This window comes from Capra hircus, chromosome 5 (genome assembly GCF_001704415.2).
Source record: "Capra hircus breed San Clemente chromosome 5, ASM170441v1, whole genome shotgun sequence".
Lineage (NCBI taxonomy): Eukaryota > Metazoa > Chordata > Mammalia > Artiodactyla > Bovidae > Capra > Capra hircus.
This window is the reverse complement of record NC_030812.1, coordinates 70,392,767-70,405,754: the sequence shown is the minus strand read 5'-3', so window position 1 is coordinate 70,405,754 and position 12,988 is coordinate 70,392,767. Positions and strand designations below refer to the sequence as shown.

General features: G+C 41.9%; 1 protein-coding gene across 1 annotated transcript; it reads left to right on the top strand.

The window, feature by feature from the left end:
- On the top strand, window positions 5,577–10,001 carry LOC102191308 (protein HP-20 homolog). The gene is made up of 3 exons (XM_005680593.3): window positions 5,577–5,710; window positions 7,977–8,105; window positions 9,479–10,001. Exons 1-3 carry the CDS (start codon window positions 5,704–5,706, stop codon window positions 9,916–9,918), a joined length of 576 nt encoding a protein of 191 aa, XP_005680650.2. The 5' UTR covers window positions 5,577–5,703; the 3' UTR covers window positions 9,919–10,001.

Genomic DNA, 12,988 nt, shown 5'->3' with positions numbered 1-12,988 from the left:
AAAACAGCATCCATTTATTATCTCATAGTTTCCATGAGTCAGAAATCTGGGTGAAACTGTGGGAGTCGGGGAGCACCATGTGGGTTCCTGGGCATAGAAGCCTTTTTTTTCGTCCCCTGTTTCTTGTAGGCAAGATTCCAGCCTCCAAGACCTTCCCTGAATTCCAAAGGGTGGATTCCAACTGTTACTAATCAAGGGAGGAGCAGCCAAGAAACCACCCAAGGCAAGATTTAAGGAAAACAACCACCTCAGACCGCGCACACACCTGAACATTGTCAGCAATGTCGCACTGAAGTATTGAATTCTTGGGTCGGGAAGATCCCCTGGAGAAGGAATGGGCTTATCCACTCCAGTATACTTGGGCTTCCCTGGTGGCTCAGATGGTAAAGAATCTACCTGCAATGCGGGAGACCTGGGTTCGATTCCTGGGTTGGGAAGATCCCCTTGAGGAGGGCATGGCAACTCTAGTATTCTTGCCTGGAGAATCCCCATGGACAGAGGAGTCTGGCGGGCTACAGTCCGTGAGGTCACAAAGAGTCAGACACGACTGAGCAACTAAGCACGCACACAGTTTCAGTTGCAGCACGTGGGAATCTTCCATCTTTGTTGCAGCATGCAGGGTCTAGTAGTCTGCTGACCAGGGATAGAACTCGGGCCCTCTGCATTGGGAGTGCAGAGTCATAGCCACTGGACCATTAGGGAAGTCCCAAGCTACCCTTTTCTACTTCATCTCAAACTCTGTCTTTGAGATTCAATTCAGCACAGGCGCACAGAGGCCAAGCTTTCGGCATCATGGGCATAATATAGATAAGAGGACTTCTCTGCTGAGAGTCCCAGGAGGCCAGGATCAATGTGCCCATAGGGATGCCTTCCTTTCTGAAGGCATCAGAAGGAAAACTGCTTCCAAGCTTATTCAGGCTGTTGGGAGAATCTGTTCCATGAGAATGTAGGTCTGAGGTTCAAGTTCAGGACCATCCTTAGCTCCTGAAGGCTGCCCTTCACCCTCAGCTGTTCATTTGTCTGCCTTTCTCTTTTGCCTTCCTTTTCTGCTTATCAGGGCTCAGGTGATTACATTAGGGCTGCCCCAGACAACCGAGGATTATCTCCTTAAGATCGGTCTGTAAGCTGATAAGTAAGGGGTCTCTGGAGAAAGAGAACCAGGCAGGCTTTATTGACTTAAGAGAAGCCATTTTGTGATCTAAGCCTTGCTGCAGTGCTTGCCTTTGAACAGGTCTCAGTCATCAGTGATCTTAAGGGAACAAAGGAATTCAGGACAGAGAAAAGGCAAATGAACAACCCTTTATCATTGACAGGGCTTCCCAGGCAGTGCTAGTGGTAAAGAACCTGCTGCAGGAGACCTCAGAGTGCAGACGATCCCCGATTTAGGAAGATTCCCAGAGGAGGGCATGACAACCCACTCCAGCATTCTTGCCTGGAGGATCCTGGTGGGCTCCAGTCCATGGGGTCACAAAGAGTCGGAGAAGACTGAAGCGACTTAGCATGCACACACGCCTTGCATTGATAATTCCTCCTCAAGAACTGTATGTAAGAATATATCTGAGTTCTGCAGGAACTAAAGGCAGAGCATGCAGGATGGAATGATGATGCTGACCCCTGACTTCAATCAACTAAAGCTGGAACTCTGTCAACTATGCCCCAATCATATGCTGAATTCTCCTCTGCTCAAGCGCCTTCATGAATATGCATGTACCTTAGCTTAAAACTTGCTCAGTTTTGCTGCTGGAGAGACACTGATTTGGGAAAGATCCCCGGTGTTCTACTTATTTGCTGCAAGTAATAATAAACCCTTTCTTCTCTCAGCCTTTGGCTTGGTTGTGTCTATCGGCTCCACATCCACCAAAAGGCAAACCTAGTTTTCAGGTAACAAGTTGCACGTATGACAAAACACAGTCACAGACGTGAAATCACATCCACAGAAGGCTGGGCGTATGTTTTAATTTCTCTCAGGATGAACACCCAAGATTGGAATTGCTGAATCATACAGTCGGTATGTTTAATAAAACTCCCAAAATGTTTTCCACAGCAGCTGTACCATTTTACATTCCTTCTAAAAATGTGGGGGAGCTTCAGGTCCTCTGTATCTTTCTTTAAAATTAATTAATTTATTTTAATTGGAGGATAATTTCTGCTCTGTATCTTTGTATTATTAGTATTTTTAAAATTTTGATTTTCCTAGTAAGTATGTAGCCACGTCCCACGTTGACTTTAATTTGTGTTTCCCTAATGACTAATGGTGTTGGAACATTCTTCAATATACTTTTTTAAAGTTTCCATCTGTATATCCTCTTTGGTGAAATGTCTGTTCAAGTCTTCCATTTTCTAAAAAAATTGTTTGTTTTCTTACGCTTAGGTTTAGAGAATTTGTTGTGTACTCCCTTTACACGTTCTTTGTCATAGATTGCAAATACTTTCTCCAGTTTGTGGCTTGCTTGCCCATCTCTTAGCAGTGTTTAAGAGCAAAATTTTTCTTTTCCAGAAAGTCCCTTTATCGAATTTTGGTTTTTGTGATTTAAGTTTTCAATGTCATGTTCAAGAATTCTGCTGCTGCTGCTGCTGCTGCTAAGTCACTTCAGTCGTGCCCGACTCTGTATGACCCCATAGATGGCAGCTCACCAGGCTCTCCCGTCCCTGGGATTCTCCAGGCAAGAACACTGGAGTGGGTTGCCATTTCCTTCTCCAGTGCATGAAGGTGAAAAGTGAAAGTGAAGTCGCTCAGTCGGGTCTGACCCTTAGCTACCCCATGGACTGCATCCTACTAGGCTCCTCCGTCCATGGGCTTTTCCAGGCAAGAGTACTACAGTGGGATGCCATTGCCTTCTCCATCAAGAATTCTACCTAGCCCAAGATTCGAAATATTTTTCTCCAATGTTTTCTTCTAAAAGTACTACAGTTTTACATTTTACATTGAGATCTATTATCCATTTGGAGTCAACATTTGTATGAGGCATAATGTTTTCACTGGAAGGACTGATCCTGAAGCTGAAGCTCCAATACTTTGGCCACCTCATGTGGAGAGCCTACTCATTGAAAAAGACCCTGATGCTGGGAAAGATTGAGGGCAGGAGGAGAAGAGGGCAACAGAGGATGAGATGGTTGGGTGGCATCACTGACTCAATGGACATGTGTTTGAGCAAGCTCCAAGAGATGGTTGAGAACAGGGAAGCCTGGGGTGTTGCATGCAGTCCATGGGGTCGCAAAGAGTCAGACTGAACTGTCAGACTGTTTAGTGACTGAACAAACAAACAACAAATGAGGTTTAGGTTAATATTAATTTTTTCGACCACCAATTGTTTCAACATCATTTTTAAATTTTTTATTGGAGTCCTATTGCTTTATAATGTTGTGTTAGTTTTTACTACACAGCAAAGTGCATCAGCTACACGTATACATATATTCCCTCTTGTTGAAAACTATCTTTTCTCTGCTGAATTAGCTTTGCATCTTTGTGAAAAATAGGCTGATTGTGTGTAATTTATGCAGACTTTCTTTTATGTTCCACTGACGTATGTTTATATCCCTCTGCCAATACAACAGTGTCTTGATCACTAACATTATATACTAAATCTTAAAATTGAGCAGATCATAAATCATATGATTATATCAATTGATGCAGAAACATAATTTGACAAAATTCAATACATATTCATAATAAAAACTCTTAGCAAGCTAGGAATAAAGGGGAACTTCCTCAACTTGATAAAGAACATCTTCCAAAACAGCTACTGTGGACATCATATTTATGGTCTGAAAATTATGTCTGGTACATGCATGATCATTTAATTCTCTTCCCTGTGGCTTTGGCTCCAGCTGCAGCCACATCAAAACACATATCCTTAGCAAGGACTCTCCCTGACAAGAAGTACTTTCTCCAAATAGAATTTAGGGCACACATGAGAAGATAAAGTGTTTCCCCATCTTATTCTATGTGCGGTCAAGTTCTAACCTTTCCTTGATGAAGGAAATCTCTATTATCATCAATTAGATATATCCTTAGTACAACATTGATTTTTTTAAAAAAAGATCAATATTTTATTACACAAAAGCAAAGTAATGACAACAGTTCAACCCTTTGCTTGCAAAAAATATTCTAGAAGCGAAGTCAAAGGATTCACTTACCTACATGTTCTGGGTTGCTTACAGGGCATTTACAGTCCAGTGCTAGATCAGACGAATTTATTCCCTTTGACAACCATTGATATGCCAGTTGGCCTTGCATCCTAGGCAAGTAGTGGTTTACAGGAAAATAACAAGCAGTTATTCGCTTTTGAATTATAGTTCACCCACTTCACTGCATTCAGTGCTGAGCTGTCCCCTACTCTAACTCAGAACTAACTTCTAATTTATTTTCTTTATAAAAATGTCTTCTTCCCATACATTTATATATTTGATACAAATACGAAAGGAAACATTTGACCCAAATTTTAGAGTTCATCAAAGTTCAGGGGCATAAGAATTCCAGGGAGAAAGAATTTTAAAAGGGTAATAAGAATATGGCGGAGAAGGCAATGGCACCCCACTCCAGTACTCTTGCCTGGAAAATCCCATGGATGGAGGAGCCTGGTAGGCTGCAGTCCATGAGGTCGCTGAGTTGGACACGACTGAGTGACTTCACTTTCACTTTTCACTTTCATGCACTGGAGAAGGAAATGGCAACCCACTCCAGTGTTCTCGCCTGGAGAATCCCAGGGACGGAGGATCCTGGTGGGCTGCCGTCTATGGGGTCATACAGAGTCAGACACGACTGCAGCGACTTAGCAGCAGCAATAAGAATATGGAGTGTTCTATAAATAGTTTTATTTGTATAAAATATAATAAATTACAGATATTTTCCTTATAAGATTGTCATTGGGATCCAAAGAGGCAAGTGCCATGCATGTTAAAATAACGCGTGCGTGCTAAGTCACTTCAGTAGTGTCCAGCTCTTTCCACTCCTATGGACTGTAGCCCTCCAGGCTCCTCTGTCCATGGGATTCTCCAGGCAAGAATACTGAAGCGGGTTGCCATGCCCTTCTCCAGAGGATCTTCCCAACCCAGAGATCAAACCTGAGTCTCACATCTCCTGCATTGGCAGGTGAGTTATTTACCACTAGCACCACCTGGGAAGCCCATGGTAAAATAGTATCTAATATTAACTAGCACTGCATACTCCACATTTGTTTGACCACTTAATTATGTATCACAATACATAGTACATTATTCTTACTGGGAATTACCCTCAATTCTAGACTTCCTGCTCTGCATTTGGCCTTCTGTTCAGAAAATGGCCTGTGATGACTCCAGATCTGTGGTTAAACATAAGGAATAAATCTTCAGAAAGAAGTCAGAACAGGAGAAATGACCTCCTTATCCTGGCCTTATATGTATTGACAGCTGCTTCCATAATAGACCTGCTGGAAGGGAAATCTGAAAATGACTTAGGACTTCTAGTTGACAGTCCTACTGGGCCCAAGATTCAAATTCAGAAACAGTGGGTGGCCTAAGTCCACTGTGTGATTAAATATTAATTTTGTTTTTTCAGTTTCAACCAGGGATAAATATTTGAACTGGCAGCTTCGTATCATTTAGCTAAGGCCTTGACGGAGTGAGCAGTGACCAGAGCCCAAGCCTCAGACACACAGCTAGGCATTTCAGAAAGAAATCTGAGAGACGCCCATCCCACAAAGGAAAGGCTCTGTCCTGAGAATGGCTGGTAGGAGGTGGACGGACGTTGTGGGAGGGGGGTCAAGTATTTGTAAGAGGATAGATGGAGTGTATCATTTTGTTAACGGAGGTGAATATTCTAGCTCCCAAAATAGGTTTTCTGAAATTATTTCTCTGGAAGACAGAAACATAACATAAACACAGAGTGAATACAATCCAAATCAAGGTGCTTCTTGTGGGTTGCTGTGCTGTAAGACTTAGCTGGATGAGAAAAGTGAGAGCCAAGAGCAGAGGGTTTGGAGAAATGAGAGGGCAGGGCCATCAGCTAACAATTAATTAACTAATTAAAAGCACATAGCTGAGAACGCTGATTCTTAATTCAAAATGCTTTGAATAAGAATCTTGCCTCAGACTGTAACTGGGGTTTCCCAGGTGGCTCAGTGGTAAAGAATCCACCTGCTAATGCAGGAGACGGGGGTTCAAACCCTAGATCAGGAGATCCCCTGGAGGAGGAAATGGCAACTGGCTTCAGTATTCTTGCCTGGAAAATGCCATGGACAGAAGAGGCTGGCGAGCTACAGTCCATGGGGTTGCAAAGAGCTGGATTCCACTGGGCATACAAGCACGCACCCTCAGGTTGTAGCTGACTAGCAATCTGGTTGGAAGTAAGTAGAATTACCTCTTTGAATCTTAAACCACTAATCTGTAAAATGAAATATAAACTTCCCCTTGTAGGGGTGTAATGAACAGTTCTAGGTACAGTTCTAGACCACCAGCTTCTTTGCCACAGACATCATGGTCCCAGGCATTTTCACTACAGACATTTTTGCCTCATAACTAACCAGCCACAAGGCAATTTTGCTCTAAAAGATAAAAATAATGAAAGATAAAAGAGGGACACTTAAAGGATATAACAAAACATTTAAGAAATGAATAATGAAATTTTAAAAAATTAATTGTGAAATACAATTATTTGAATACATTAAAAATGTGCAGATTCATGACAATATCATGCAAATAACTGATTTTACTTTATAGGTTGTACTTAAGCACTTGTCTTTTTTTTTTTCTTTTGCTTGTGGAGTTGTCTCTTCATTCAGCATTGCACTTTTTTGCTAAAACTTCCTCCTTCAGTTTTCAAATACTAAAGGTGCATATTTGTAACTGAGCTCTGTATTGCATTGTGAAATCCTCTACAGGATTGTTGCTCTCTTAACATTGTGTCACATGTCCAGTGACAGATGTTCCAAAGTTCCATGGGAAATACTGGTTCAACTCTTTGCCTTCAAATCTACCCAAGGATTTGCAAAATGATATGTTGTTATTTTCTAGGAAGGTATGCAGTCTGACTTTGTACTATCTTATTTCACACTTGTAGTAAGTTTTATCCACTTATTTTCTATCAAGTCTTTATATGTAGCTGTTATCATCCACTGTTTTAAGATCACCACGCCTACTCATCACTATCAGGACCATTATGAGGACTAAGATTTATGTAACATAAAAATGGGAGTACTGCATCCATGGAGAAATAACCAAACAACTGTCAACCAGTTGAAACTGAACTGTTTTTTCTTTTATGGCAAAATTGCCTTATGGCAAATTAATTATGTAGCAAAAATGATTGTGGTGAAAATGCTTGGGGCAAAGATGCTTATGGCAAAAATACCAGGCATGTGATGACTTCTTACTGATATGATGTTTCTAGCCCAATGTCTTTTCCATAATAAGCATTCAATATGTAGTAGGTTGGGGCTTCCCTCTTAGCTGGTAAAGAAATTGCCTGCAATGGAGGAGACCTGGGTTCAATTCCTGGGTTGGAAAGATCCCCTGGAGAAGGAAATGGCAACCCACTCCGGTATTCTTGCCTGGAGAATCCCATGGACAGAGGAGCCTGGCGGGCTACAATCCATGGGGTTGTAAGAGTCGGAAACAACTTAGCGACTAAAGAGAGAGAGAGAGATGTGGTAGGTTCTCATAAGAGTAAAGGATTTTGTATTTAAGAATTGTGTTAGAGTGCTTTCTGTGTTCTAGCAGTTCAAGGACAGATGAAGAAAAAATGTTGACCTTTCAGGATTCAGAAACAGTTTTAACTGAGTAATTATTGTTGTATATGAATGATAAGGAAATTTCAGGGAGTGACTTGCTCGGTTTGCTAGTAAGGGCAAAGTTGTTATTTGAGTCCATGTGTTTAGTTCTAGACATGATACCTTTCCTGGGCCAGGTTGCAACTCTACCTATTCACCCTTCATATATAAATAAAACAAAATAAAAAACAAACAAACAAAAAAAACCTCTCTGTTTCTTTAATCAAGATCTCCGGATATTGGTCAGCGTCATCCTAATGGCAAATGCTGTCCTGGAGAAAGGAGGGTGTGCCGGACCTCCGGGGCTTCCAGGACACCCAGGACCTCCAGGTATAAGAGGGCCTCCTGGTCCCAGAGGTGAGAAATACATTCCTCTGCTTTTTATTTGCAACTCCTGTTTCATGTTTTTGGTAGGAATGTCATAATCCTCATAAACTCAGGAGCACAACACATTGAGGATTAAAAGAATGTGGAGAAAATGGTCAGCTGTACGGCTGGGTCCCAGGGCAGGGGAACCAGAGCTCAAGTCACAGGGAACAAGAGAGACTGGCCTAGTTCTAGAACCAGGGTACTAGTATCCATGTGGGTTAGTCACGCTGGGAACATGTGCTAAGTAGAGTCAGCATCATGAATCACACTGTCTGATAAACAGCAAAAAAGGGGGGTTTAATAAGTGTAGCAGGGCATCATATATCATCAGAACATTGGGTTTCATTGAGCACTTAGAGCCCCAAACCTAGTTCTTATGAAAAGGATGATGCCCAGGGAGCACCTGAGTACAAATCAAGATTCTTCCCGGATTCTGTCCTGGTTACCAGGACTTCTTTGTAGCCAATGAGACCAGACCGAGAGGGGCTCTCAGGAAAGATCACAGCTGTGTGTCATCTCTTATGGGGCCGTTATCATGGGCCTTAAGGTTTAGATTTGGTAATCCAAAGGCTTTCTGGTCCCCAGACTTAGACACCCAGGCCTTTTCATTGTCTTCAGTAAGATTAGAATCATTAGCAAGGATTTTCCTTCCCAAGGTTGGGACAATCCCCTGGAGAAGGAAAATTTCTGCTGGGAAGATCCTCTGGAGAAGGAAAATTCTTGCTGATGATTCTAATCTGATCAAACCCGGGTCTCCTGCATTGCAGGTAGATTCTTTACTGACTGAGCCACCAGGGAAGCTGTAGCAAGAATTAGTCCCACCCAAGTCAGGATGAAATAATATATAGGAAATAATACATATGCACCACGCATACAAGGATGATGCCCAGGGAGCACCTGAGTACAAAGCAAGATTCTTCCCAGATTCTGTCCTGGTTACCAGGACTTCTTTGTAGCCAATGAGACCAGACCAAGAGGGGCTCTCAGGAAAGATCACAGCTGCGTGTCATCTCTTATGGGGCTATTATCATGGGCCTTATCAAATAATACATATGCACCACGCATATGTACTATAAGTATGTTGTCTCATTACAACTTCACAATAAACACATGACACGTCAATGATAATATTTTCAGATGAGAAAATACAGCCCAGAAAGGTTGATTAACTTTTAGTAAGATTACACAGCTAGTCAGTTTCAGAGATGTGACTTGAAACCATTTAATCATACAGCAAAGATCAATCTCTTAACCATGATGTTATTTAACAAAAAAAAAGTGGTGGTTTCACACAGTGACTGGGAATCATCTTTTTATTGGATTCTATGACCTTCTTACTGTGTCTTGTCCGTTTCTCTAAGGAATACCAGGTTTACCAGGTATGACGGGAATTCTAGGACCAAGTGTAAAATGCCCGTGCCAGAGAAAGCCCGCCTTCACTGTGAAGCTCAGTGGCCAGCTGCCTTCACCTTCGAAGCCTGTCCCCTTCACAGAGGTCCTGTACAATGCCCAGAGAGACTTACAGGAGGACACTGGGGTCTTCACATGCAGGGTGCCAGGAAATTACCATTTCCTCTTCGATGTGGATCTCCATCACTGCAAGGTGACTGTTCAGCTGATGAGGGACAAAAGTTCTGTCTTAGAAAAGCATCAGGTCTCCACCAAAGAGCCCAGGAATCTCTCTGGCATGTTGACCCTGCCGCTGCACGTAGGCGAGAAGGTGTGGCTGGAAGCAAAAGTGGAAACCGAGAAGCCAGAGCAAGCCAGAGTCACAATTTATTTCTCTGGTTTCCTAACATAGTTCTGGCCTCTTTCTGTAGCAAAAGCAAATCCCTTATGATTCTGCTGTCAAAAGCAAACAAATAAAATATGCCCTATATCTTGGCCTCTTGGGCTTTCCTTTCCTTAACATTTTGGAATTTTGGTGAATAGATTTTCTGTTCATATGAGGGAACTGGTAGGTTTGGTCACAGTAGAACTGGACCCTTGAATTCTACTTCAGAAATCATGACATTATTTCACTTAAATCACTCTTCTGGTAGCTTCCAGGGCCAATCTGCCTCCCTGTCCCCAGATCCCCATTACTGGATGGACACCCTCTTATCCAAGAGAAATAGGCTCACGGTGCCTCCCATTCCCCAATCAACTTCCCCATCTAAGTGACAAGTTTCACCACAGGCGCCTCCTCATCTCTCTAATCCTTCCCTCTCTGTCACTCACACCAGGAATCTGGTCAAGTCATTTTTATGGTTAAAGAAGGTTGAAGAAAAACACACTGCCATCATCCTGCTTATGATAAGGATAAGATTTATCTTCCTTCTGTAACAACAAAAACTTGGGGAAATTTTATGTGATTTAAGGTAACACTGATGAAACGGGGAAAAGAATTTAACTCAATAGAAGTTTACTTCTCACTTATTAAAATTCCAGTACTGGTATTCCTGGCTGGAGGATGGATCTCTCCTGAACAGTGACTCTGGGATCACGTGATCCTTCCGTCCTTTATGGCTCTGCTGTCTTTGACACGTGGCTTACGAGCTTCCATTATCCTTACATCAAGAGAGCCAAAGTGGAAAGATCCTGCAGAGGCCTGTGGGAGATGTTTTTCTAACTGGGGAACGCCAAGAGATAGGTCACAAAAGTTCTGCTTGCATGCCGAAGACAAAAATTCAGTCATTGGTTACCCCTAACTTTACCTCCTTCACAAGTGTGGAATTTTGGTAAATAGATTCTAAACACTTTAAAACCACCCTTCTCATAAAGTCACAGATGTAGGAAACAAACTTATGGTTATAAAGTGGGGGAAGAGAGGGCGGGATGAATTGGGAGACTGGGACTGGCATATATAGACTACTATGTATAAAATAGATAACTAACGTGAATCTGCTGCATAGCATAGGGAACTCTGTCCAGTGCTCTGTGGTGGCCTAAATGGAAAGGATATCTAAAAAAGAGGAGACGTGTTATGTATACGTACGGCTGACTCACTTTGCTGAACAGCAGAAACTAACACAACATTGTAAAGCAACTACACTCCAATAAAAACTTTTTAAACTCCCTCTTCTCATAGATACCAAGGTCATCTTTCTTCTTGTCCCTAAATCCACATTACTGCCTGGAAGAATCCTTTATCATAGTTACAAATTAAATGAGAAAATTACATGGCCATTTAAAAGGACAATAAAAGCATTTGATTTTTTTAAAAATCAGAACTTCTTAAAAGTTTAAAAATCTGTTAGGAAATAAAGAATAAAAGAGAATTTTCTCTTTTATATTTTAAATTTATTTATTTTTAATTGAAGGATAATTGCTTTACAGAATAGTGTGGGTTTCTGCCAAACATCAACATGAATCAGCCATAGGTATACATTTGTCCCCTCCCCCTTGAACCTTCCTCCCATCTCCCTCCCCATCCCACCTGAGAATTCTCTTAATCTGATAGTGACAACTGAAAGGTTGTACACAGAGCCTCTCACCCTGGAATGTGAGCCTGCAGACTGAGAGCTAAAGTCATAAGCCCACAATCACTTCTACTGAGTACTGTACCGAGATTTTCACCCACAGCATAAGCAGGAAGAAATATAAAGTTGGGTTATTATATTACCAGTGTATGAATTCAAGCAGAAGAAAAAAAACCACTCGTGTGTTATTAAATTAATGAAAATTAACAAACAGTTTGGATATAATTTAATCCAAAAATCAATTGTGCTTTCTATAGCAGAATCAATTAGTCAGAATATATAATAAAACCATGCAATTTAACTAGCAACAAAAATAGCAAATATAGGTAACCTGGGCTGGGGAAGAGGGAGCCAAGCTCACCGAGTGAGCCGGCAGAAAAGAGCAAGAAGGGGTTGATCCAACCGCATCTCCCATTGTTTGGTGGTTCCCATGGCCATTTCTGCTCTGCCTCCGACAGGCCTGTGCCTACTGGCTGCTGGGAGGAAGGCCCAGAGTAACAGAGGGCACTGTATCTTTTATTTTTTAAAGCAAATGTATCTAGGATGAGACCTAACAGAATTGTGAAACTATTATGGAGAATAGTATACATTTTTACTGAAAGAATTTAAATAAGATAAAGAGAAACCCTGTTCAGGGATTGTAAGACTTAACATGCATGCATTTTCCCCTGAACTGGCTGATAGCATTCATCGATGGTTTCCTAGTCAGATAAAGAAAGATGTCATGGGGGAGTGTTTTGTACAGAATATGCCTAGAGTGTATCCTCAAAGAACTAGGAGCCATATTGAACAGCAGGTAAGCGTGTTCGCAGTAGCATAGTAACAACTCAAATGTACCTTGACAGTAGCATAGAAACAGGATTCCCGGAGCACACATGTCACGGAGTGCTATACAATGAAATTAAATGAGCATTGCCCACATATGTTACACATACTGTGAAGTACTATTGATTTTAAAGGATTCTTACAATAATATCCCATGTTTATAAAGTTAAAAAACATGCAAACCAGGAGCTCCCCAGTGGCCTAATGATTAGGATTCTGGGTTTAGTCCCCGGTTGGGGAAACTGAGATCCCATATAAAACAGAAACAAAAACAACGAAAAAGCACGTACTAAAATTAATAAATAAACATTTTTAAAAAACCGTGCAAACCTAGACTACATTTCAATGTTTTTGGTTAGTTTATTTATTCATTTATTTTTGGCTGGGTCGGGTCTTCATTGCTTCGTGCGGGCTTTCTCCACTTGCCTTGAGCAGGATCTCCTCTTTGTTCTGGAGCACCGGCTCTAGGTGTGCAGGCTCAGCGGTTTCCGCTCCCGGGCTCTAGAGTGTGGGTAGTTGTGGCGCGTGGGCTTAGGTGCCCTCCAGCATGTAGGAGCTTCCTGAACCAAGGATGGAGCCCATGCC